The sequence below is a fragment of the Acomys minous genome, assembly GCF_964271855.1.
Source record: "Acomys minous genome assembly, chromosome: 12".
Classification (NCBI taxonomy): domain Eukaryota; kingdom Metazoa; phylum Chordata; class Mammalia; order Rodentia; family Muridae; genus Acomys; species Acomys minous.
The window spans coordinates 67,344,640-67,370,969 of record NC_140493.1 but is presented as its reverse complement, the minus strand read 5'-3'; the positions used below and the strand labels follow the sequence as shown (position 1 = coordinate 67,370,969).

General features: G+C 51.6%; 1 protein-coding gene across 8 annotated transcripts in view; it reads left to right on the top strand.

The window, feature by feature from the left end:
- The window catches only part of RAP1GAP2 (RAP1 GTPase activating protein 2), a 238,502-nt gene that overhangs the window by 41,923 nt on the left and 170,249 nt on the right, over positions 1–26,330 (top strand). For 4 of the 8 annotated variants that reach the window (XR_014783449.1, XM_084802775.1, XM_084802783.1 and 1 more), the window contains one exon: positions 6,855–6,890. The exons of 1 other annotated variant lie outside the window; for it this stretch is intronic. Coding sequence is in view for 6 of the 7 variants with exons in the window: in XM_084802775.1 (XP_084658901.1) it covers positions 6,855–6,890 (36 nt within the window). In the remaining variant the exon portion in view is untranslated. Of the gene's footprint in view, positions 1–1,008; positions 1,114–1,306; positions 1,328–6,854; positions 6,891–17,900; positions 18,033–26,330 lie in introns of those variants that run through there. 3 more of the 8 variants (XM_084802781.1, XM_084802784.1, XM_084802785.1) reach the window with 3 other exon arrangements.

The following is a 26,330-nucleotide window of genomic DNA, read 5'->3' as shown; positions in this document are numbered from 1 at the left end:
CTTCTTCATTGTTTGCCACACAGGGCCACCCAACCTGCCATCTCTGTAGTGTCTGTGACCACTGGGTATTATCACTGTGTCTGCGACGTTGTGTGTGACCATGGGAACTATCCCGGCTGGAATGATGAACTTGCTTGTCCTCCTCCTAGCTCTGTCTGTCCACAGGAATCAGGGAAGTGCTCCCAGCTTGGTCTAGACCCTCAAGGAGGCCAACAAGTACAGTTCAGAGTCTCTCTCTCTCTCTCTCTCCCTGTGCCCCCCCCCCCCCGTGTGTGTGTGTGTGTGTGTGTGTGTGTGTGTGTGTGTGTGTACATTGATGACATATTTCAGCCACATGATGGGTAAACAAGAGGTATTCACTTATCTCCATAAAAGTCTGTGTTAATCTACTTGTGCATTGCACATGTGAGCGTGCTATAGCATGTGTCTAGTGACTTGAATGTGAGCATCCCCATGGCTGAGTAGACCTGTGTGTCATTGGCATATATATGCACACATATGTGTGCCATGTGCCCATGTGTGCTTTCCTTATGTCCACATGTGTGAATGTACACTCATGTCTGTGTGTACTGATGCGTGCAGTGATCTCTGTGTGGCACTTTTTGGAGTGCCCGCTGAGCACTGGGGACCAGCAAGTTCTCTGTTTCAGGCATCTGAGAGTTGTGAAGGGTCCTCGTCCTCTGAGGCTTTCAGCTGGTTCTCAAGGCTGTGGGAATCCTTGGGCCTCCTTTGGTTTCCCGGAACCTGGGGTTGTGTGGGGCCAGCTGCCAAAGGGGGGCTGTGGTGCAATCTGCTGGCTGAGGCCCTTCCGGAGCTGTGGGTTCCTTTGGGTGTGGGGAAGCTGCCCTTCGTGACCTCCCTGCCTACTGCAGTGCCTCCTGGAGTGCAGGACACACCTCTAACCCTGCAGCCTCACCCACAGGAAGCTCAACTTGGGGGACAGGCAAGGAGGGAGGTGCCTTGCCTGGTGCCCCACCCTACCCTGTGGCTGTCACCCTGCCACTTCTCAACTCTTTTTCTAACAACCCCCAGGGACTTCTCTGGGACCTGGGGCTACACTGCTGCTACCATGTTTGGCAGAAAGCGCAGCGTCTCCTTTGGGGGCTTTGGATGGTGGGTGACAGAAGGGGCTACTGCAGAGAGTGGACGTGGAGGAGGGGTCTCGTTGGGTGTGTCGGGAGCACTTTCTGATGCCAGGTAGACTTGGAGTGGAGGATCCTGAGGGGCCATCGGAGACCAAGCTCTGCCTCATTGTCAGAAGCAAGGTCTGCAAGAGATCCAGAAGTTCAGGGCAGCCGCCAGTGTGGGCGTGAGCGCGCGACTGCAGGTGACCGTGTGTGCCTGTGCTGGTGTGTGCTCCTATATGTGTATGCACATCTGTGGTTATTTGTGTGGATGTGCGTACAAGTGTGATGTGGCTGTGATCTATGTGACCATGTGTGGTGTGTGCCTGGCTGGATAGATGTGCCTTTGAGGGGGACCACGTGTGCTCTCTGTTTCAGAGCAAATATCCACCCACCTTGCTCCTCCTGTGTTCTGTATCCACGTTTGCTCCTACTGGGCTGTTGTGACTCTGTGGCAGGAGACCTCTGGGTTGCCGCCTCTGTAGGGGGGTGAGTTGTGAGAGGAGGGGCAGATCTGTCTTCAAGTTGGCCGTTCTCTCTGACCCACTTTCGCTCCATTCAGTCCTGAATCTGGCCTCTGGCTTGTCCTCTGAGCCACTTTTTGCCTCTAAGCTTCTGTCTGTCTCCCCAGATGCTGAAGGTAGGGCCTGAAGTCACAGGCTTCCCTCACCTCACCAGCTGCGTGCTGCTCAGCTGGGAAAGCAGCCCAGTGGCTTTCCTTATCAGCTTCCGCTCAGCTTCTGGGCCCAGGGCATTGTCACACAGAGGGTGCCAGAGTCCTGGATGGCTGGCATTGGTGGGGGTGGCAGGAAGGCTGGGGAGACACAGAAGGGGTTGAAGGCAGGAAGACGGGCTCTTTTTTTCCAGTCAGTGACTGTGTCCTGGCTTGCCCTTTCTCTCTCTCTTTTTCCCTCTTTGAGAACACTTTGCCATCCGTTCTCTTTCTGGAAGGGATTGTGGGCACCCTTTGTTTGGCTGATGAGACACTGAAAACAAGAGGATGCTAGGATGACAGTGTGGGGTCAGATCCCAGCAATCCCCAGTGCTGCGGCCAGGACTACTGTCCTGATGGTGGGTCTGGGTTTGACTCACACAGTCTGCTTCCTGCTCTGGGAGGGATAAGTTGGCCTGGGATCCCTGCAGGCTAAGGCTTATCCTCCCAGACTCACCTCACACACTCACATACTCAGAGGGCCGGCCATCAGCAAGCTCGCTTTGCAAGGCTTAGGTCTTAGTCTGTGGTTTAATTTATCCAGTGGTGTGGTGGTAGTGGTGTGTGTGTGTGTGTGTGTGTGCAGGCACATGTGTGTGTGTATGTGCATGTGTGCAGGCATGTGTGTGTGAATGAGCATGTATGTAGTACATATGTCAAAAGACACCTCTAGGTATCATTCCTTAAGCGCTGTCCACCATTTATTATTAATTTGTTCATTCATTTTTAAGGTTTCAGTGCATTAGTCCTCTCCACGGAGACTCGCACGATCATGGCAGAGCCAGTCACCGCAGCCTCTCTGCTCCTCTAGCTGTTGTCCGCTCTCCAGCTCTCGCTTTTGTGCCGACACCAGCTCTGGCCTTCGCAGTCTCCCGACCTTCATTCATTCACTCTGCACTCATGTTCCCTTCCTCGTTTTCTCATGCTTTTTTTTTTTTAAACCTCAGGCAGGCATGTCTAGCAAGTCTCTGTCTGGGCTCACTTTTCTTTGCATAATCCAGGGAATCTCGAATCCTGCCGAAGCCGGTTGTCTCACCGCCACCCAGATGGGTTCTGAATCCAAATCCATAGACATCTGGTGCTGTCTCCTACGCTTTGGCTAGTTTTCCCGTCTTCGGTTACCGTTGCCTTCCTACAGTGGAGGGCAGTGTCTGAAGTAGATAGTTGGTCATGAGTTTCCTGCCTGGAGAGTTTTTGTGTCATTATGATGATGGTGCTCTTCGAGCAGCCAAGCCGGAGGAGTGTCTTTTTATTTTTATTTTTTCGAGACAGGGTTTCTCTGTGTAGCCTTGGCTGTCCTGGACTCGCTTTGTAAACCAGGCTGGCCTCGAACTCACAACGATTGGCCTGCCTCTGCCTCTCGAGTGCTGGCATTAAAGGTGTGCGCCACCATGGTTTAGACCTGGCCAGGTGAGGCAGAGGGCATGAGCGTATCACCCAGGGCTGCCTCAGAGGCAAAGAAAGCGGTAGGGAGAATGGCCTAGTATGTCCAAGGGACTCTATGTGCTGGCCATATTGTCCACTAAACTGGCTTCCAGGAATATAGTCCCAGTTCTATCTTATTTTTCATGGGTGTAAGCGTGTCCCCTTGGCACATCCAACAGATGCCGGTGGGAGGATAAACTGCGGTGTTCCTGATGCAAGGATGGGTTGAAACCACTGAGTCTGTAGGGACTGCAAGGACTTTTTGTAGGGTTCAAAGTTAAGAAAGAGAGCTAGACTGCAGTGTAGTAGTCATCTGGGCACAGCTGCACAGCTGGCTGGGGCTCAGCAACAGAATCGTGGAGCCCAGGTCCTCCCAGACAGTGAAGGTGATCTCAGATGGTTTCAAAAGCCCGACTTATTGTCAAGGTAGAGAGCCAGTGGCATCAGGGCAGTCATGGTAAAGTGAGTAGGATGCTGTGGGGGTTGGGGAGGGGAGAGAGGGGCTGGGGACCCGGCTTCCTGAGAGGACTAGCCCCGGCCACACAGCCCTGTCCAACCTACAAGCTCCCGGGGTCACAAGCTAGCATGGGATCCCTGGTGGACAGGCTTCTGGGGAGGAGAGATGTGGGCTCAGAGACAAGTGAGGTCTGCTGTGGTGAGGAGGAGACCTGTCTAGCCAGGCAGAGGTCTGGAGGGCACACAGGGCGGCAGGTCTTAAAGCTGCCTCAAGTACTGGGGAGCTCTGAGAGCACAGCTCTCCCTCTCCGGGTTCCACTGTCCCCATGTGTCAGTGGGTTCCTCGTGCCATAGCGCAGGGCTGTTAGAGGAATGAAGAGTGATTACTTGGGAAGGTGTGGGATAGCTGGGCTTGTTTTCATGGGTACCATTGGGTAGCTCTGGCTATGAGCATGATAGCAGAGCGAAGGGTTCTGACTCCTGGGTAGATGCAGGGCTCTGCTAAGTTGGGTGGGAGGGGAGGAGGGCCTGCCTTCGGGTAGTCCCTGAGGAAGACACTGAGGGGGACGTAGTCCACATGCCCTGGGTGTAGCTGGTTATGCTGTTAGGGACTGAGATGAGAGATGCTGGAGGATTCTCCAAGAGAGGGGATCCTGTTCCCTATTGGAGTGGGGCTTAAGCACAGTGCAAAGCTTAACCCTAACAGGAGATGCCTGAGCATCTGTGTCCTCGCCATGTGGACCCCTCACCTTTCTGACCTCTTTTCTCTGAGAGTCTGTCTATGGGGAGGAACTGAGCTGGTTGGCTGGGGCCTGAATGAACTTTCAGGGTGACAAGCATTTTAGAGGTGGTGGTGAGTTTAGTGACGTTGATGATAATAACACTGATGGCAGTGGAGACACGGATAATGATGGTGATGCTTGGGTAGCACTGGTAGTGATGGTGGTACCCAGGTGACAATGATAGGGATGGTGATGATTGGGTGGCACTGGTAGTGATGGTGGTGGTGGCTCTGGGCTGTCACTGATATTGACGGTGACACAGGTGAAGACATAGTAATAGTGGTGTAACTGCTCATGGCAGTGACATGGAGTAGTGATGTGCTGGTGATGCTAGTGAATGTTGCAATACTGATTGTGGTGGCCACAATGGGACATGGGTGGTGATGACACTACTGGCGGTGGCAGTGGGCAGTGATGCCACTGTTGGTGGCAGTGATGACACTGGTGTGAGGTGACATGGGAAGCAACGGCACTGCTAGTGATGGTGATGACACTGGTGTGATATGAAGTGAGTGATGATGACACTAGTAGCGATTGTGGTGACTAATGCTATGGTGGTGACTTAGATGTTGATGGCTGCTAGTGATGGTGGTGACACTGGTGTGACACCAGTTGTGATGCGACAGCGTTAGTGGGGAGTGATGACACTGCTAGTGATGGTGGTGACACAGGTGGTAATGACTATTAAGTGATGGGGTGGCACCAGTCACAATGGTGACTTGGGGGAGATGACCTCTAGACAAGAACAGATTTGCACAGGGAGAACACAGCCTGCTGTTTCTCTGGTGGGGGAAGGGACCTCCCTTTGCAGCCATAAGGGCTGGCATATGTGGGGGTAAAAATAGAACCTCACACACTGCCTCCTTTGCCAGGGAAGGTGGTGCAGGCAGGGGCGGGGAGCGCTGCTGTTTGCAGAGAGTGTGCTCTTCCCTGCTCTCAGCTCAAACCAACCTGCAGCTCTCCTCAGAGTCTGCTGCTGGCATCTGTCCCAGGGGCAGGGCCTTCCTGATGGACTAGCATCTCCCAGAACAGGAGAATGTCTGTGGCTGGGATGCCCGTGTCTCCTGTGGTACATACACGGAATGCTGGACAGGAGAACGCCCGTGGCTGGGATGCCCGGGTCTCCTGTGGTACATACACGGAATGCTGAAGGTTCTAGAGCAACAGTTCTCAACCTGTGGGTCGCAACCCCCCCTTTTTTTTGCAAACCTCTATATCCAAAAATATTTATATTATGATTCATAACAGTAGGAAAATTACAATTAAGAAGCGACAATAAAATAATTGTATGGCTGGGGGCAGGGGGCGGTCACCACAGCACGAGGAACTGTGTTAAAGGGTCGCGGGGTTAGGAAGGTTGAGAACACTGGTCTAGAGTCAGACCTGGCCAGAGATGTCACCCGTTGAAGCCTGGTTTCCATCTCTAAAATGTAGAGTGTCCTGGTACCTTTGTGTTCCTGTTTAATTTTTGCTGCTGTGACAAAACCCTGACGAAAGCATCTTTAGGGGAGAAAGGGTCACTGAGAGAAGTCGAGGCAGGAACTTGAACACAGGCCTGCCTGCTATGGCACAGGAACTCACTTGACAGCAAAGACGCAAAGCAGGAACCACGGAGGGTGCTGCTCCTTGGCTGGTGGGCGGGCTTAGCCGTAGTTAGGCTTTTTGCTTTTTGTTTTTTTAGTTTTTTGAGACAGGGTTTCTCTGTGTAGCCCTGGCTGTCCTGGACTCACTGTGTAGACCAGGCTGGCCTCGAACTCACACAATCCACCTGCCTCTGCCTCCCGAGTGCTGGGATTAAAGGCGTGCGCCACCACTGCCCGGCTGCCATAGTTAGCTTTTGTTTTATTGTTTTTAACTGTATGTATGTGCCCATGTGGGGGTGTGCACATAGGAATGCAGGTGCCCGAAGAGGCTAGAAGTGTTTGATGCTCCTGGGACTGGAGATACAGGTGGTTGTGAGCCCTCAAATGTGGGTTCTGGGAATTCAACATGGGTCCTCTGGATGATCGTTATGTGCGTTTAACCACTGAGCTTCCCTTCCAGTCCTCAACTAACTTTCTTATACAGTTCAGGACTACCTGCCTAGGCAACGGTGCTGCCCACAGTGGGCTGGCGCCTCCCACGTCGGTGTAGGTAATTCCTCAGCTGAGATTCTCTTTCCAGGTAGTTTCCAATTGTGTGAGGTTGACAGTTAAAGCCACCCAGGAAAGCCGTGTGGTCCAAGCCTCAGTGAACTCAAGACTTCTTTTCCTGTTCTGGAGGAAAATGCGTCTTGTAGCGGCTTTCCCTGTAGGGCAGAGCAGAAGGGAGCCTGCATCGGCACACTGACTGAAGCCTCTGCTTTTCTCTTGGCAGGATTGACAAAACCATGCTGGCGGGTCTGAAGGTCAAGTAAGTAGCCTCTTCTGGTTCTTTAGAGGTCAGAGATGACAGCAGATTAGGGCTCCCTGCACCCTGAGACTTGGTCTGTCCATGTTGTGTGTAACAGTTGGATGCTGTCTGCGGTCAGGCTCCAGGTTTGACTGTATCCAGGACGCTTCTTGCGTCCTGGATGCTCAGGCAAAGGCAGAGGCATGAGAGCTAGCAGCAGGGACAACATGGTGGGAATGTGACTAGTGGGTGTGACTTTCAGGCCACACACTTACTGATAAAGAAAGATGCACTTTCTATTATTTAAATTTTTACATAAAGCCCCAATTCCAAGAGGGCATCTTTCTGATATTTTTGGTCTATTTGAAAAACTATGACACGATGCCCTAGGGCCTGTTTGTAAAATTATTGTTATTTCATTCTGTGTGTATGGGTGTCTTGCCTGCCCGGTTGTCTATGCACCCCATGTGTGCTTGGAGCCTACAGAGGTGTAGGGTTCCCTGACACTGGAGTTGAAGACAGTTATGAGCCATGATCTGGGCGCTGGGACTCAAACCTGGGCCCTCCAGCAAGTGCTCTAAACCACTGAGCCATCTCTCCAGCCCCTTAGAATCTCATAAACCATCACTGGTATGTGTGTGGGATCAGCTGGCCATTGGGTCATCTGTTACTGCCTGGTCATCCTGGTGAGCCGAGCCTGGGGGCTCTCTGAGGCTTCCACACCCCGAGCCTCAGACCTGGGGGACTGTAGGCCTGACATTGCCTCACGGGTAAGCAGAGGCCCCTCTGTCTGAAACTGCTGTCCTCCCTCCCCTCGCCCCTCTCTCTGTTCCCCATTCTGTTCTGGAAGCTACTTGGTCACTCTCCTTCTCCTTCTCCTTCTCTCTTGAGACTAAGCTAATTTTAAGAAACTTCCGTGTGTACTCCTCTCTGGGGTCTGCACCAGCTGAATGAATGGAAAAGGAGGAAAATTCTAGAAGGAAAAAAAAAGCATTGATTACTACTGAAGATATTTTTCTGCTACATGTGAATTATTTTGTGCATAAAAATTTGTACAGGGGTTGCAATTTGGCTAAAGTGAACCATCTGGTTGCCATTGTTGACTCCCCTGGGTACAGGTGCCAGGGCAAAACCAGCCAGACTTGAGGACTGGCATGCAAGGGGGTCAGAATAGAAGGTCTTCCTTCTCTTCAGTTTGTCAGCTCCAGAAAGATGGGTTGGGGGTGGAGGGGAGGGGTGGTGAGCAGGGCTTGGGGACAGAGTTCAGTGTCTCCAGAGTTGAGGCCAGAAAGGCTATGAAGCATTCATTCTTGGTTTCTGAGGCTGCTCTCAGGCTGGGGCAGGATGATGGGGCTGCCGTCCAGCACGGTGTGGGCAGGTTGTCTACTCTGAACTCTGGCCTTCAGTCTCATTTCCTTTTGTTTTGTTTTACCTTGTTTGTGTGGCTAGGAATTGAACCCAAGAGTTTGTGCCTGCCAGGGCAAGTGCTCTCCCACTGAGCTCTATCCAGCTTTTAGTTTCTTTTATTTTGTACGTGAGGAAAAGGCACTCCTGTGATGGTCAGAGGACAGCTTGCTGGATTCAGCTCTCTCCTTTCACCATGTAGCTCCCCGAGAGATTAAACTCAGGTCATCTGGCTTGGCAGCAAGCACCTTTGCTGTGAGCAACTGCGATGGCCCTGTTTTTACTTCAAAAATATTTTTAAGTGTGTGTGTGTGTGTGTGTGTGTGTGTGTGCAGAGTCCAGAAGAAGGTATAGGATCCTCTGGTACCGGAGTTACAAGTGATTGTGAGCTGCCCATGTGGGTGCTGGGAAAGGAACCCAGGTCCTTAAGAAGAGCAGCCAGCTTAAGAGTAAGCACTGTGCCATCCTCCAACTCTGTTCTTTCTACTTTTAGAAACGTGGTACAGTATCTCATTGAGTTGCCCAGACTGGCCTTGTATTGCATTAACTTTTCCTGGGGAGTTGTGAACAGAGGTCTGTTCCCCTCAGGTAGAGTACCAATGACAGACCAAGGAAGACTTCCTGAAAGTGTGACTTGATGGACCAAAGAGTTGAGCTGGGGTACCTCTCAGGAACATGGCTCAGGAGTTACCTACAAGAGTGTGGAGAACTTACTGGTCACTGTACCAACCTAGGAAAGGTCCTCCCTCCCTAGCCACTGTTAGCTGCTGGGTTATCTGTCTCCTGTGGATAATCAGAGATGCTATGACAGCCATGGTTGTGTGTCTGGAGGAGAGAGAGAGCAACACCTTGTGTCTGTAATCTTTCTGCCTCAGCCTCTCTAGCAGTCAGGATTACAGGCCTATGCCTTTTTCTTTTGGCAGCATGTCTGGCCTTTCCAAAGCTTCCTAGGGGTGTATCTGCATATTGAGTGAGGTGCAAGGTGGTAGCAGGGTTGCTGAGGGATGCAGAGTGAAGTGTTTTTTTGGGGGGTGGGGGTGGGGCTGCCTTGAGCCATCTAGTGCAACCACAACAGTGGTTTTTAAGCCCTGTTTGTTTTAAGCAAAACTATTTGTGACCTGTAGAGGAGGGAGGTATAGTGTGGTGTGAAGGGCGGGGTGGATGGGCCAATGCTGAGAGTGGAGTTTCAATAGGGTGTCTGATTATCTGGGGTACAGCTTGAGTGCAGGCATGGAGAACATGGCCTTGAGATGGTGGTGTCCTGCAGGGCTTTGAGAATGACCTTCTAGCTCTAGGATCTGTTGGCCGCAGGAAGCAAACCCTTTAAACTGGACGTGGTGGCACACAGCTGTAATCCCATCACTGAGGAGGCAGAGGCTGGAAAATCCAGAGCTGAGGGGAGGTTCCTGAGGTCCGGGTCATCCTCAGCTATTGTCTGGGATACCTGAGACCCTGCGTCAAAAAAGGAAAAGAAAAGAACAGCAAAGCGAAAGCTTTGATGTGTAATCTGGTAGGCTAAAGACGGGCACGGATCCCTTCCAGCATGGCTTAGAGAACCCAGGAGAAGGTTGGAGGTGGAGTGTGCTTGAACCATGGAAGTCCACGTATCTTCTTCTTCTTTTTTTTTTTTTTAAGTTTTGTTATATAAGCATGTCTTTCTTTTTTTAAAAATTTATTTATTTATTGTGAGTGTTTTATCTGCAGAATAGGGCATCAGATCACATTACAGATGGTTGTGAGCCACCATGTGGTTGTTGGGATTTGAACTCAAGACCTCTAGAAGAGCAGGCTGAACTCTTAACCACTGAGTCATCTCTCCAGCCCCTCCAAGTATCTTCTTAAGAGAGAAGAACAAACCCAGGAGACTGCACTTCAGATATTAAAATTTACCACAAAGCTATAGGTGGCATGATATTGACATAAATCTAGTTCTATAGGCCAGGGGAATAGAAACATGGTTCAGAAAGAAAGCTTTACCTATGTGATCAGGTGCGTTTTTTTAAAAACAAAATTATGAGAGCAGGGCATGGTGGTGTATGCCTTTAATCCCAGCACAAGGGAGGCAGAGGTTGGTGGATCTCTTTGAGTTCGAGGCCAGCCTGGTCTACAAAGTGAGTTCAGGACAGCCAGGGCTACACAGAGAGACCCTGTCTCAAAAAACATCATCATCATCATCATCATCATCATCATCATCATCATCATCATCATAATTTAAAAAGAGAATAACAACAACAACAGCAATGAAATGTAGCAGCCGCCTTGGGAAACACTCCGGCAGCTCCTCAGGAGGTGGAAGTGTAGCGTCCTGATCAGCAATCAGTCCTCACAGATACACACTGAAGGGAAACGAAAACACAGCTGTGGCTGTGTCAGACTCCGCACACTAGTGTTCACGGCAGCGTTGCTACCCCAAGTGGTAACCACCCAATGTCTCCCAGCAGGTGAGCAGACAAAGGGTATATCCATAAACGTAATATACAGCATTAAAAACAAGCTATAGCTGAGTGGCGGTGACGCACACCTGTGATTTCAGCTCTTGGATCTCTGAGTTTGAGGCCAGCCTGGTCTACAGAGTGAGTTCCAGGGCAGCCAGAGCTACTCAGAGAAACCCTGTCTCAAAGAAAAGCAAAAAAACAAAACAACAACAACAAAAAAAAACACCAAAAAACAAAACCAAAAAAACCAACCAAACCAAACCAACCAACCAACCACAAGAAGAAAAACAAGCTACATGAAAGAAGCCAGATACTGAGAAACCACATCTTATGCCCTTCTACGTGCATGATGTGTCTAGAATGGGCAAGTCCCTAGGACCTGGGTAAGTTAAGGGTTTCTGAGGATTTAGGGGCCTGTTGGGAGAGGAGGAGAGAGAGTGAAATTTAAAAGATAATTGTCTTCTGGGCGGGGAATGCATAGTATGATGATGACAGCGATGGTGACAACCAGTTTGTGACTGTCCTGAGAAATATTGAATTGTACTTGAAATGGTACATTTTGAGACAGGGCCCCATGCAGCCCACTCTGGCCGCAAGCTCCCTGTGCAGCCAGAGCTGTCCTCGCTCTCCTCCCTGGTCCTCTTGCCTCCTCCTCCCAAGGGCTGGGATTCCAGCATCTGGCCTGTGCCCAGCCCTATCAATAATGCTTTCCAAGAAGAGAATCTAATTAGTGTAGCCCTTGTTGGCTATGTAGCATCAGTCTGATCAGTTTGGATGAAGAGATGGCTATTTCTCTGGGTGAGGGGATGTTTGTTCTCAGAGTAGAAAGGTGGGAAGACACCACAAGAGGTCATATGCAGTCACTTCTTGCCTTGGCACTAAAAGGATCTGGTCTTGGGCTGGAGAGATGGCTCAGTGGTTGAGAGCACTGTCTGCTCTTCCAAAGGTCCTGAGTTCAATTCCCAGCAACCACATGTTGGCTCACAACCATCTTTAATGAGATCTGGTGCCTTCTTCTGGCCTACAATTGTACATGCAGGCAAAACATTGTATACATAATAAATAAATCTTAAAAAAAAAAAAAGGATCTGCTCTTAGCTTCCTCTTCCTTTAGTTGGTAGTGTAGGTCCTACTGGATTCTGAAGATGTGTTTTCAGGCCATATTTCTACTTGGCCTGTGTGTGGCCTGTGCTCCTTGATTTGCTCAGCTCAGTCCCCAGGGACCTGGTGTCATTGACACAGAAATGGTCCTGGAGGTATCCCCGAGGCGTCCCTGAGGCAGGTAGTTCTGAAGACGAGGTCTGCTCCGTCTGCACTGAGCACTGAAGTCACCTGCTGTCAGAGGCTTCGTGGCCTCTGTGTGATGCAGGGCCCTTCGCTTTAGGCATTTGGGAGATGAGAAAGTCGACACTTGGAGAGGTTGGGAATCCTGTTCAAGTGAGGCGTGAAGGTGGAGTCTGAATCGTGTATCTTGTTCCATGAGGGCAGAGCTGAGTGTTCTTGGCTCACATCTCCTGATCAGGGGTCGGGTGCCTGGAGTCCTTAGACACACACACACACACACACACGCACGCACGCACACACGCACGCACGCACGCACACACACGCACACACACATGACCGCATCACAGCACTGACCTTCTGGTGCCCATCTCCCTGCTGGATGCCCAGATTGAGAAGGGACTGTGATGCCTGCATGAGGAAGTCCCCAGAGGCAAGAACTTAACTATCGTTGGGGAATACAAGGAACATGGGGCCACACAGGACCATAGAAAGGGGTGACGCAGCACCGTGCAGGAGAAAGAAGCTTGCATGGTGGCTCGGCAGGCCCAGGTTCTAGACTGACCTGGGCTGACAAATGGACAAGCCACTGACTTCTCTGGGTCAGTGAGTGGCCTGCTCCTTGCTAGCTTTAACATGCTAGCTACATGCATGGCTTCTTCCCTTTTATTCTTGTCAGTGACAGGGATCAAACCCAGGATCTGTACATGCAGGCCAAGTTCTTTTTGTTTTTGTTTTGTTTTTTTGAGACAGGGTTTCTCTGTGTAGCCTTGACTGTCCTGGATTCGCTTTGTAGACCAGGCTGGCCTTGAACTCACAGGGATCTGCCTGCCTCTGCCTCCTGAGTGCTGGGATTAAAGGTGTGCGCCACCACACCCGGTTAGGCCAAGTTCTTACTCACTAGGCCACATTCTAGACTTGGCTTATGTCCTCCTGTATTATTTTTTTTTTGGAGTGGGGTGCAGAATGATGGCAAGTGTTCCCTGCTGAGCAAGTAAATAAAGGCGTTTTAAAGGCTGTGGATCATTTTTGGATCCCCAAGACTGGACATTGCCACAAGAGGAGGTTCGCAGTGTAGACTCATTCAGTGACGGAATTGTGGGTCATATGCTTAGCCCATCACAAGGAAATAGGATGGAAATGAAAAATCTGAGGCAGATGGAGGGGTGCAGGTGGAGGGGAGGCAGAGGCAGATGGAGGGGTGTAGGTGGAGGGGAGGCAGAGGCAGATGGAGGGGTGCAGGCTAAGGAGAGGCAGAGGCAGGTGGAGGGGTGCAGGCGGAGGAGAGGCAGAGACAGATGGAGGGGTGCAGGCGGAGGAGAGGCAGAGACAGATGGAGGGGTGCAGGCAGAGGAGAGGGAGAGGCAGATGGAGGTGTGCAGGCGGAGGGGAGGGGTGCAGGCCAAGGAGAGGCAGAGGCAGATGGAGGGGTGCAGGCGGAGGGGAGGGGTGCAGGCCAAGGAGAGGCAGAGGCAGATGGAGGGGTGCAGGCGGAGGAGAGGCAGAGGCAGATGGAGGGGTGCAGGCGGAGGGGAGGGGTGCAGGCCAAGGAGAGGCAGAGGCAGATGGAGGGGTGCAGGCGGAGGGGAGGCAGAGGCAGATGGAGGGGTGCAGGCGGAGGGGAGGCAGAGGCAGATGGAGGGGTGCAGGCGGAGGGGAGGCAGAGGCAGATGGAGGGGTGCAGGCGGAGGGGAGGGGTGCAGGCCAAGGAGAGGCAGAGGCAGATGGAGGGGTGCAGGCAGAGGGGAGGGGTGCAGGCCAAGGAGAGGCAGAGGCAGATGGAGGGGTGCAGGCAGAGGGGAGGGGTGCAGGCCAAGGAGAGGCAGAGGCAGATGGAGGGGTGCAGGCAGAGGAGAGGCAGAGGCAGATGGAGGGGTGCAGGCGGAGGGGAGGGGTGCAGGCGGAGGAGAGGCAGAGGCAGATGGAGGGGTGCAGGCGGAGGGGAGGGGTGCAGGCCAAGGAGAGGCAGAGGCAGATGGAGGGGTGCAGGCAGAGGGGAGGGGTGCAGGCCAAGGAGAGGCAGAGGCAGATGGAGGGGTGCAGGCAGAGGGGAGGGGTGCAGGCCAAGGAGAGGCAGAGGCAGATGGAGGGGTGCAGGCAGAGGGGAGGCAGAGGCAGATGGAGGGGTGCAGGCAGAGGGGAGGGGTGCAGGTCAAGGAGAGGCAGAGGCAGATGGAGGGGTGCAGGCAGAGGGGAGGGGTGCAGGCCAAGGAGAGGCAGAGGCAGATGGAGGGGTGCAGGCAGAGGGGAGGGGTGCAGGCCAAGGAGAGGCAGAGGCAGATGGAGGGGTGCAGGCAGAGGGGAGGCAGAGGCAGATGGAGGGGTGCAGGCAGAGGGGAGGGGTGCAGGTCAAGGAGAGGCAGAGGCAGATGGAGGGGTGCAGGCAGAGGGGAGGGGTGCAGGCCAAGGAGAGGCAGAGGCAGATGGAGGGGTGCAGGCAGAGGGGAGGGGTGCAGGCCAAGGAGAGGCAGAGGCAGATGGAGGGGTGCAGGCAGAGGGGAGGCAGAGGCAGATGGAGGGGTGCAGGCAGAGGGGAGGGGTGCAGGTCAAGGAGAGGCAGAGGCAGATGGAGGGGTGCAGGCAGAGGGGAGGGGTGCAGGCCAAGGAGTGGCAGAGGCAGATGGAGGGGTGCAGGCAGAGGGGAGGGGTGCAGGCCAAGGAGAGGCAGAGGCAGATGGAGGGGTGCAGGCAGAGGGGAGGCAGAGGCAGATGGAGGGGTGCAGGCAGAGGGGAGGGGTGCAGGTCAAGGAGAGGCAGAGGCAGATGGAGGGGTGCAGGCCAAGGAGAGGCAGAGGCAGATGGAGGGGTGCAGGCCAAGGAGAGGCAGAGGCAGATGGAGGGGTGCAGGCAGAGGGGAGGGGTGCAGGTCAAGGAGAGGCAGAGGCAGATGGAGGGGTGCAGGCAGAGGGGAGGGGTGCAGGCCAAGGAGAGGCAGAGGCAGATGGAGGGGTGCAGGCGGAGGGGAGGCAGAGGCAGATGGAGGGGTGCAGGCAGAGGGGAGGCAGAGGCAGATGGAGGGGTGCAGGTGGAGGGGAGGATATTTATAGGTAAAGTGGTCAGTATGTAGGAGTCCCCCCCATCTTTAGCCTTTGGACAAAGATGTAGTAAAGGAATCATAGTCTGCCTTTCACAGAGGAAATCCCCAGAAGGACTCCCCCTCCCTGTGTGTGTGTGTGTGTGTGTGTGTGTGTGTGTGTGTGTGTGTGTGTGTGTCTGTCTGTCTGTCTGTCTGTCTGTCTGTCTGATGCATGGCTCCAGTCACCTGAGATGACTTTTGTGCCCAGGAGCAGCCACAGGGACCAAATGAGCATGAGCCTGGCTGAGGACAGACCATCTCAATGCTGGAAATATTGTTCTCAAATGCACAAATCTGAGCCTATTACCTTGTGGGAGAAAGAGTGTAATTGAGGACTGGAGAGATAAATGGCCCCAGCAGTTAAGAGCACTGGCTGCTCTTCCAGAAGACCCTAGTTCAGTTCCAGGTCATGGCACCTACATGGGGACTTATAACCGTCTTTAACTCCAGTTCCAGGAGATCCAATGACCTCTTACGACCTCCTCAGGCACCAGACACTCAGAGTGTACATATATACACTCAGGTAACATATTTTTACATAGAATAAAAATAAGTTAATCTAGAGGAAAAAGAACCCAATTGTAGAACATGAGATGGGTTGAGTACAAGATTGTCCTTGAATTTCTTTCAGGAAGGAAGGAAGGAAGGAAGGAAGGAAGGAAGGAAGGAAGGAAGGAAGGAGAGGTCTGATTTGGGACAAGTATGCTGTGGTTTGACCATAGGCAGCCATTGCTGTCCATAGTTGATAATTTAAGCTTCTAAGGGTTCAAATTTTATTAGAAACAAGGTGGCTGTACAGGTGAAAACAGGCAGTATGTCAATGAAACTCCTCCAGGCCACCAGCCCCTGAGAGTCGCTACTGTAGACCCTGTGCAGGACAGGGCACACCACACCATTTCTTGCTTTGTCACAGCCTCTACCCCCCTCCTCCTTTTGAGACAGGTCTCACCATGCAGCCTTGGTTGGCCTGAAATGTACTATATAGACCAGGCTGGCTCAAGAGCACAGATTTGCCTGTCTCTACCTCCCAAATACTGAGATTAAAGATGTGCCCCAAGGGGGCTTGAGAGATGGCTCAGTGGTTAGGATTGCTGCCTGCTCTTCCAAAGGACCTGAGTTCAATTCCCAGCACTCACATGGCAGCTCACAATTGTCTGTAACTCTAAGATCTGACACCTTCACACCAATGCACATAAATTAAAAAATAAATAAAAAAAATATTTTTTAAAAAGATGTGCACCACTTCCCCCTCACCAAGGCTTCCACTGCCAGCCTGTAAGAGCAATGTACAATATAGGTGATTAGCTCTGCAGACATCTGCTCTCCTGGCTCTCCTGGTGCCAGCCAGACACAATGTCATCAGAGGGGAGAGCTAGTGAAGCCAGGGCTTTGTTGTCTGGGTACCAGTGTGTGTTTCCAGCCTTTCCAGAGAGTCCATTTTTTCTGCAGTCGAACATTGATCTCTACTTAATGGCTCTTCTCATCGGTCAAGGGCCATGACCAGCAGCCCGTTTCTCCACTGGCTAGCAGATCTTTATTTCCTGTGGATTACAAGAATCTTTAGGTCGCCACAAAGATGTTCTAGAACCTTCTGCAGTTGACTCATCCTAGCTCCAGTCCTATACACTTAGAACATTGGTGGAGAGTTTTCTGGGCTTGCCAAAGACATGGGGAGCTCAGTGTTTTGTAGGGAGAAGATTGAGTCAGTTTAACCAACATCTATTGGACGCTGCATTCCAAAGCCACTGCCAGGGCAGGGATGGGAAGACAGTCTGCCCATGGCAGCTTTCAGCCGCATAGGGACAACAGGGACAGTCACCATGGCATGTAACAAGGGCTTCCACTTGCCTTCCCCTTCTGGATACCTAGGGATGGCCTAGGCTGTCTCTAAGGGTGTGTGAGGTCAGTGGTCCAGGGTGGAAACAGAGGCTTGGTGCTGCATCACTGCATCGTGCAGGCACTGAGCTGTGAGGCAGTGCGGGTGGGAGGACCTGGGAGCTGTTGTTCTTGCCAGGCAGGAGACCGGGCTGGGAGGGACCGGAGTCGGCCTGGGCTGTGGGAGAGTTTGGGGGGACAATCAGAGGGCTTCCAGAAGGAAGGAGAGTGGTCAGGGTTAGATACTTCGTAGGTTGCAGAGCAGAGTCGGGTGGTAGGATTAGAGAGAGAGGCCCTGGGTGGATGTGGGGCCTCTTTGTGGGGATGAGGAAGTCAGGAATTGGGTCAGTTTCGGGGAGGTGTATAAAACCTCTCTGTCCTATTCTTTACCCCATGTTGTTTGGGATCCTGGAACTTATACTTGCCAGCCAGTAAAAGGAATAGAGAAGGAGGGTGTGGAAGGCTGGAGGAGCTGGTGTGTGGCAGGGAGGCAGAGGGCGGTGGCATCTTGGTGGCCCTGCAGGCCCAGTGGGGTTATGTTTGCCCTGGCCCCCAGCCTAGCTCAGCTCCTGGTGTGCCTCCAGTGGGTGAGCTCTGGGTGAGCATCCTGTGGCTGCCAGCTGGTGCCCTGGGCTTGCAGGGAACCACAGGGGGCCCGTCTGTTTCTATGCCCAGTGTCAGAACCTGGGTCATTGATTTCTTCAGGATGGGTCCCAAGCCTGAAGAGTGTTAGTGTGTGTGTGTGTGTGTGTGTGTGTGTATGTGTGTGCGCTCACCCGTGCAAGTGGACATGAGCTTAGAGGGCCCATGTGGGTGCCTGTGTGGTGCCTTTTTTGGCTTTAGCAAGTTCCTATGGTAACCACGAACATGTCTGTTTTGGGATCTGAGTCTGGGGCGGTGTGAGTGGCTACCAGGAGAAGCAAGGCAGGCGGGTGCTTAGCTGGCAACTGGGCTGTGTCCTGATTTCATTGCCAGGCACTGCGGATGTACCTGGAGGTGCCGTTTGCTAGGTGGCTGGTTCTGCAAACTCCAGGGACCTATGTGTTCCTAGTCTCATCCTGACTGGTCCCCCATCATGCCCAGGAAGCTCTGGTGAGTCCATGTTCTGGTTTTAGACTTGATCAGGCCTGGTGGACGCCTACTGATGGACATTGAGTTCTGGGGGCTGGGGCTCTTCTGAGGTGAGTGTGGGTCAGCTTATCCCTGGATCCCTGGAGGGTAACTTCCACGTGGCTGGTGGAGCTGTGGAGTGGAGTGTGCATAGTGGTGTTAGTGAGAGAGGGGAGGGCAGGGGAGCAGGAGGATGGGGTGGCTCGCTTGTGGCCTGCTAGTGTGGCTTCATCTCTCCCTGAAGCCTCCTCTGCCCTGCTCACTTTCCGGAAGTCTTGTGCTATGCTGCTTGGGCTTCTTGGTCAGTCCCTCAGGCCCTCAGACTGGACATTCTGTGGTTTGTCTGGACTGTTGGGCCTCCCTGGGAGGTAGAGTCCAAAGCATCATTCCCGGGAGTCCTGAGAGAAGGAAGCAAGCCATCTAGATCAATCCTGGAGGCTGAGGGCTTAAAGCAAACAAGGCAAACTTTTCATTGTATGAATCCCCTCTGCCTTTGAAGCTAGTCTTTTAGCCTAAGCTTGGTTTTCTCCCATGTCAGGGAGCTCATTACCTTTTAAGGGTGCCTAGTTTATTAGAATATAGTTCTGCATGCTAACTGTTGCCAGTTATTTTCATTTTCAGTCTCTGAAACTGCCATTGCATAACCCAAGCACAGCCCTACTCATCAACAAAACAAATCCCCCTTTCTCCAGTGCTCAGAAGGCTCCCCTGTGGCTTGTCTCTTCTCTTCTCCCGGCTGACCAGCCTGGACCCTCCCCTGTAAGGTTTCTCAGTGTCTGTCCTGGGTTTGGTTGGAAGTTTTCTAGGTGGCCTGTAGCAGCCCTCATAGGTCCAAGGGAGGATCTTGCTAAGTTGCCTAGGCTGGCTTCGAACTTGTGATGCCCTTGCTGCAGCCTGTGGAGTGGCTAGAGTTACAGGCCCGGCTCACCTTCCTGTTAAAGGAGCTGCTTTCAAGCTACTGGGGAGCTGGAGTTTTGGCTAAGTCTTGGCAACTAACTTCTGAGCTAAGAAAGCAGCTGGACAGGCCTTGGGGTTACCTATGTGCGACCTTGTCCCTGGAGTCTGCTCTCCCCAGTCCTGTAGCCTCGGGTCCCCTTTCCAGCTCTTCCCGCCTCAGTGGCTGCCTGATCATTTCCGGCTCTGTTTCCAGACTGGCTCCCTCCCAATTAACCTTTTCTGCCTTTCACATCCAATGTGTCCTCCCTCTCAGGCCTGAGAAGCCTCTGACTCATGTAGGGCTGGTCCTCCTGTCTCCTAGTTCAAGCCTATTATCTCCTGGCCAGACAGTGATGGGAGCTCGGAAGTTGATCTCCTCCCCCTTGTCTCTCTGCCAGTGTGACTAAGTCCTCATCCTGAAAGCCACCCTAACCGCCCTGCTCCTCCTCAGAGTCAGACACATGCGTGCAGACTCCTTTAGCGCTGACCCCACCGGGGCTTGTCCCCAGGAGCTGTTGTGAAGTTGGCCCCCACCTCTGGCGGTGGGACTGGTCGGGGTGGGCGTTCTGTGGAGCTCGTGGAGGACTTCTCTTAGCTTGACAACCAATAGTATGATCCTCGTTTTCTTTTCACAAGGCAGTGGTCCCCAGATGTCCGTACATCTCGATAGAATCATCTGGTGATCATTAAAAAAAAAAAAAGCCGGGCGTGGTGGCGCATACCTTTAATCCCAGCGCTCGGGAGGCAGAGGCAGGTGGATCGCTGTGAGTTCAAGGCTAGCCTGGTCTACAAAGAGAGTCCAGGACAGCCAAGGCTACACAGAGAAACCCTGTCTCGCAAAAACCAAAACCAAAACAAACAAACAAACAAAACCCCTAATCACCAGGCAGGTGTGATCTGCAAGTGCTGCAGTCCCAGCAGTCAGAGGCCGAAGCAGGGGGACCTGAGTTCAAGGCCAGCTTGGGAAACAAACAATAACAATAAAAACCAATGTCAATGGAACCTGGCCGCAGCATCTTCTCAGGACTCTCGAGTGACATTTGTGGGCAGGGAAGTCTGAGAACTGCTGTCTCCAGGAACACACAAGCTTGACGGTGACAGTCACGTGGGGCTGGAGGTTGACAGGGTCTGTCACTCTACTCCAGGGCTTGACTCTTCACATTGATCTGGATGGTCCTGGGCGTGTGTGTGTGTGTGTGTGTGTGTGTGTGTCTGTGTCTGTGTCTGTCTGTCTGTCCTGGTCCCTGTAGAAGTCTAACAAAGTCTCCAATCCTTACCCACCTATTCCCAGTAACCCACCCTCTATCTGTGACAATGAAAACCATCTCCAGATTTACCTGACCTCCTGAGGTCACGGCATACCACCCATGCGCACTCTCAGATTTGTGCAGACGAGGAGCTATGAACCAGTGGGTTATCTTGTTGGCCATTGGAGACAGGCCAGCTCTGTTTAGATCCTGTCTCCACCTGCTGGATGACCTGAGGCAAGTTACTTACCTTCTGTCAGCCTCTGGTTTTGTCTTCTTGCAAACATGCCCCTACCCCCTGCCTTTCCTGGATTAGCTGAGACTCCACTGCTAGCGCACCCAGCAAGCACCCCCTTCCTCAGCATCCTTGAGCAGGGAGAATCTCACTGGTCAGGGCCACAGTGGACAGATGCTGTCTCTGGTGTGGCTGCTGTGTAGCTTATTTCTGTGCCCTTAGCCCCTGAAGTCAGAGCCAGTAGGAGGTTTCTGTAGTGTCTGTGGCCCTGGCCAGGTGGCGTTCCCTCCCTGCCTCTGGTGGATCTGTGAATAGGCAGGCTACCACTGTGTGAGCCTCTGCCTCACGCCCAGCTCATTCTGAGAGGGTGGAGTGGGCGGAAATCCGTGCCTGGCAGGCCACAAAGCCACATAACTGACTTGTGGGGCCCTGCCCTGGGGAGGAGTGTGCTGACAGCAGCTGGCTTGGCCTGGGTGCCTGGGTACTTTTAGATGACTGTTGTAGGCCTTGGGCTGCGTGAGGAGTTTCACCGGCCCATTTTCTGGGCTCAGGAACAGAATTCAGGAGGGACAGCCCCATTCCCACTCTGCTATGACAAGAGTAGGTGCAATCTGGTGGCAGGGCAGAGCAGTTCAGAGCATGGGTTAAAACGTAGCTTCCTGGCTCTCATCTGGGGAATTGTCCTTTATTACCCTTGGCTGGGTTTAGGAAGCCTTAGTGTTTGTTTACCATGGCCGGACATGATACCTGTGGTGCAGGTGGGCCACAGCTGCTTGGGATCCAGGCTGTTGGCTCAGTGGTTAAGAGCACTTGCAGAGGACTTGGGTTCAGTTCTCAGCACCCACACGGCAGCTCCCAGCCATCTGTAACTCTGGTCCCCGGGGACCTGGTGCCCTTCCCTGGCTCTGTGGGCTCCAGGTGTGCGTGTTATATATGGACATGCCTGCAGGCAAACACTGATCCACATAAAATAAAAATAAACATTTTTTTTTTTTGGAGACAGGGTTTCTCTGTGTAGCCCTGGCTGTCCTGGAACTCACTCTGTAGTCCAGGCTGGCCTTGAACTCTTGGTGATCCACCTGCCTCTGCTTCCCGAGAGCGCTGGGATTAAAGAGTGGGCCTCAGCTAAAATAAACAAATCTTTAAAAAGAAATAACGGTCTGTTCCCACAATGCAGAGTCAGTGGTCAGGCTCACACGCTCTGGGTGTGCTTAGGTAAGCCACCCAGCCTTCCTGTGCTCCATTTTCCTTACCAGTGAATACTTGTGGGGCTACACAGTGATACTGCTGTGAGATTTGAGGTAGGTCAGGGGAAGTGTAGAGCATAGCGTCTAGTACACAGTGCTGCACACATGCTAGCTGTCATAGTATTTAGTCCTGGGCCATGTGGTCACATATGTAAAACCATGCGACATGCCTACAGGACTGTAAGCATCCCCATATACCCACAGGGACAAGCTAAAGTGATGTGCGCATCTTCTCAAGTCGGCCTGCTGAGCACATCGGTCACTAGACACAGTCACTAGACAGGGGTCACTGGGGGGGGGGGCAGATGTGTGTGTACACAAAGCCCTGAGGATTGGGGCCTTTCTCTTACTCACACGCTGCTATTATTCCCAGAGTTAGCAGCACCTGGGCTGAGCTCTAGGAGCCCAAGGTGCCCCTTGTTTCCATAGCAACCACTGTGCAGTGCAAACAGGAGAAGGAGGAGGAGGGAGGAAAGATGGGAAAGCCTGAGCCAGCTTCCAGGGCCTCCCTGCCTGCTGAGCTTGCTTCCTTCTCTCCTCTAAACTCAGGCCATTTTCCTCCTCCCCCCCCCCCCCCCCACGCCATGCGAACAGTTTTGTTTGGATTTGGCTCTGGGAATCAATCTTGGCCTCATGAATGCTAGGCAATTGCTCTTGCACTGAGCTATGCCCTCAGCCAACACCTAATATTTTATCTAATTTTCACCAATGCTTTTCTTTCTTCTCTTTTTCGTTTTTGGTTTTTCGAGGCAGGGTTCCTCTGTGTAGACCAGGCTGGCCTCGAACTCACAAAGGTCTGCCTGACTCTGCCTCCCGAGTACTGGGATTAAAGGCGTGCGCCACCATGCCAGGCTTTCACAAATGCATTTTATTTTAATAAAATATATATGATAGAGAAATTTCCCTCCCTCCCTTTTCTCCCTCTCTCCCTTCCTTCCTCCTTCCCTGCCCATCTCCTCTTCCTTTTGCTCAACCCAATCTGGCCTCAAACTCACTGTGTAGCCAAGGAAAACCTTGAACTTCTAATCCTCCTGCTTTCACTTCCTGAATGCTGGGATTACAGGTTTATGCCACCATGCAAGTTTATGCGTGCTAGGAACTGGGCGTATCAATTGAACTACACCCCAGCTCAAAAATACAGCTCTCTAGCCACCTTGAAATGCATTGCTTAGTAGCATTAAGCACCGAGCCTTGCTGTGTGTCAGCGTCCACCTCATCATCTCAGACTGAAACTGCACGCACTTCCTAGCAACCGTCATTCCCCATAGTCTTCCATCAGCCAGGCGTGGTGGCGCACGCCTTTAATCCCAGCACTCGGGAGGCAGAGGCAGGAGGATCTCTGTAAATGCAAGGCCAGCCTGGTCTACACAAAGTGAGTCTAGGACAACCAGGGTTACACAGAGAAACCTTGTCTCGGAAAAAAAATAAAAAATAAAAATAAAAAGACCTGCGCCAGCACGCCCTGCAATACCTTATTTCAAACCACACCTGTGTTGTGCAGGTGCTGCCCCCTTTTGCTTGTTATTATTTCCTGGACAACACAAATGACAAACAAATAACATTTGTTTACCCAGCACTGCAGCGTGTCGGCTGTTGTAAGTAATGCGGAAAAGACAGGCTCCGCACAGGGGGCTGCGTGTGGGTTCTATGCGAGCACCTGTGCGTTTTGTATAAGACGTTCAGCACCCACGGATCCTGGTGTCTGTGGGAGTTGATCTTGTTCTTTGAGGACAACCTCATTAAAAAGTCACACGTGTAATCTCAGCGCTCTGGAGGCAGAGGCAGGTGGATCTCTGTGAGTTCCAGGCCAGCCTAGTCTATTAGTGAGTACCAGGACAGCCAGAGCTGTGTAGTAGAGAGACCCTGTATCGAAAGTAAATCACACATGTGACATTCGTCTGAACTTTTGCCTGTTGGCCATGTTGTCTGGGTTCAGAGCTAGGCCTCGCCTCTTGCTAGTCCTAAGTCCTTGGACAGGTTACTTAACTTCTCTGCTTCAGGGTTTTTTGTTGTTGTTTGTTTGTTTGTTTGTTTTTGTTTTTGTTTTTTCATTTGTATGCACAAAAACCTCCTGAAAGTGTTATTTTGAGTATGAAGTAAGTTTGCGTATATCATGCTTGGAACAGTGCAGTACATAGCTACATTAGATGTGTACGTGTGTATTGCTGTGGCTAATTATTATTTTTTAAAATATTTTATTTAAATTTTAATTTATGTGCATTGGTGTGAGGGTGTCAGATCTTAGAGTTACAGACAGTTGTGAGCTGCCATGTGGGTGCTGGGAATTGAACCCGGGTCCTTTGGAAGAGCAGGCAGTACTCTTAACCACTGAGCCATCTCTTGAGTGGCTAATTTTTAAATTTTATTTATTGCATATGAGTGCTTTATCTTTAGCAGAGGGCATCAGATTGCATTATAGATGGCTGTGAGCCATCATGTCGTTGCTGGGATTTGAACTCAGGACCTCTGGAAGAGCAAGCAGCGCTCTTAACCACTGAGCCATCTCTCCAGCCCGTTGCTGTGCCTATTATAGTTCTAAGTGTGTGCCCTTCCTCAGGGGTTCTGGAATCTCTCAGGACTCCTTGTAGTGCCTTCTTTTTGCCAGTTAGTGTCTGTTTGGCCATGTTGTATGCTCTCTATTGTATCCTGCACGCCTGGACCCCTGTACCATTTTTATGTTTTGACATCTCAGACCAGAAGTGAAGCTGCAGGGCCACAGCTGTGTGGGATTGCCAGAGGCCCCCCAAGAGGGGGTTTAACTACCTACATTCCCTCTACTGCCCACATCCTTGCATGGTGGAAGCTCAAATCTGATGGGCAAAGTCACATTTTATTTACTCACTCCGTAGACACCAGTAGAATTCTGAATAAATGAATGAAAATCATCTCTGTGCAACCATCAGATCACAACGTCTGCTTCTTGAGTCCCTTCGATAGGCCTGGGCATATTCTTGTACTCTCTGTCTCTTGTTTTAAAGCTGGATCAAAAGTATTTCTCCGTACGGGTACAGCCCTTCCCCCATGTTTAAAAATAGCATTTTCTTGATTATAAAAATAGAACATGTTCACTGTAGGAGATTTAAAAAACTATGTACAAATGTTGAAATGAAAAAAAAAAAGAATAATACATAACCCACCACCCAAAATATCAGTATTCTTCTTACTTATGGTGCTGGGGATCGAACCCCGGGGGTTATGCCTGCTGAGCCACTGAACAATGTCCTCTCCGCACATAACTGGTTTAATGTTTCCTAATAGTCTTATGGTTTTAGACTTTTAAAAAAATGTTACCTAATGTCATTCCAACATTAAGTAATTTTTTAAAAGGTGGCTTGGGCTAGTGCGGTGGCACACACCTGTGATCCCAGCACCCAGGAGGCAGAAGCAGGTGGATCAATGTGAGTTCGAGGCCAGCCTGGTCTACAAAGCAAGTCTAGGACAGCCAGGATTACACAGAGAAACCCTGTCTTGAAAAACAAAAACAAACAAACAAAGGTGACTTGGGGCTGGGGATGCGGCTCAGTTGGCAGCGTGCTTTCCTAGCATGTGTGAAGGTCTGGGTTCGATTCTTAGCTCCACATAAAACCAGGCATAGTGATGCATGCCTATAATCCTGGAATCTAGAAGTTTGATGCAGGAGAACCAGAAGTACAAGGTCATCCTCTGCTGCGTAGTGGATCTGAGGCTAACCTGGCCTACATGAGACTCAGTCTTAAAACCAAAGCAGCTGCATGCCTGTGAGGCAGAGGCTGAGGCAGGCCAGATCTCTGTGAATTCGAGGCCAGTCTGGTCTACAAAGCAAGTCCAGGACAGCCAGGGCTGCACACAGAGAAACCCTGTCTTGAAAAACCAACCAATCAACCAACCAACCAACCAACCAACCAACCAAACAAATAAACAAAAAACCCAAAACAACAAAAAAACAAAAGCAAAAAACCCAAAGCAAAACACAAACAAAACAGAACCCAAAATCAAGCAATGCACACCCCCACCATGATTTTAAAATGTTACTTCCCCTGTGATAATAGGGAACTTCCCCTAATTAATTTAGTTTAGATTTTAATGTTTTCAGTTTTGACTATGACAAATTGTGCAGAGACTGAGTATAATTTTTTTGTTCTGTGTTTTTGACTATTTCCTTTGGCCAGTTACTACTGAAGGCAAATGTTCTTATTTCCTTCCTTTTTTTGAAACAGTGTTTGAATACTTGCATTGAATATGCAAGGCAACCACAACAAACAAACAAACAAACAAACAAGATACATCTTGCTTCCTGGGACAGTACTGAGGGGCTGACTCGTTTAGAGAGAAACGCAGAACACTTCAGAACACCTCCACTACCACAGAGCTCTGCTGGGCAACACTGGCTGAGACGGAGGCTCCCAGGTCAGCCTCCAAGAGGCCAACAAGCCCAGACCTTGTCCCCAGCCTGTGACCTGCGACCTTCTATGGAAATGCTCCCCCAAGAATGGGTACCTCCGCTGTGAAAATCCAGTACCACTAGGTGGCACCAAGGAGGCAGCCACAAGCTGGTACCCTGTGGCTGGGAGCTCTCTCCCACAGCCCCTGCCTCCTGAGGCCCGGGACACACACGAACAGAGCTGTCACTTTAGAA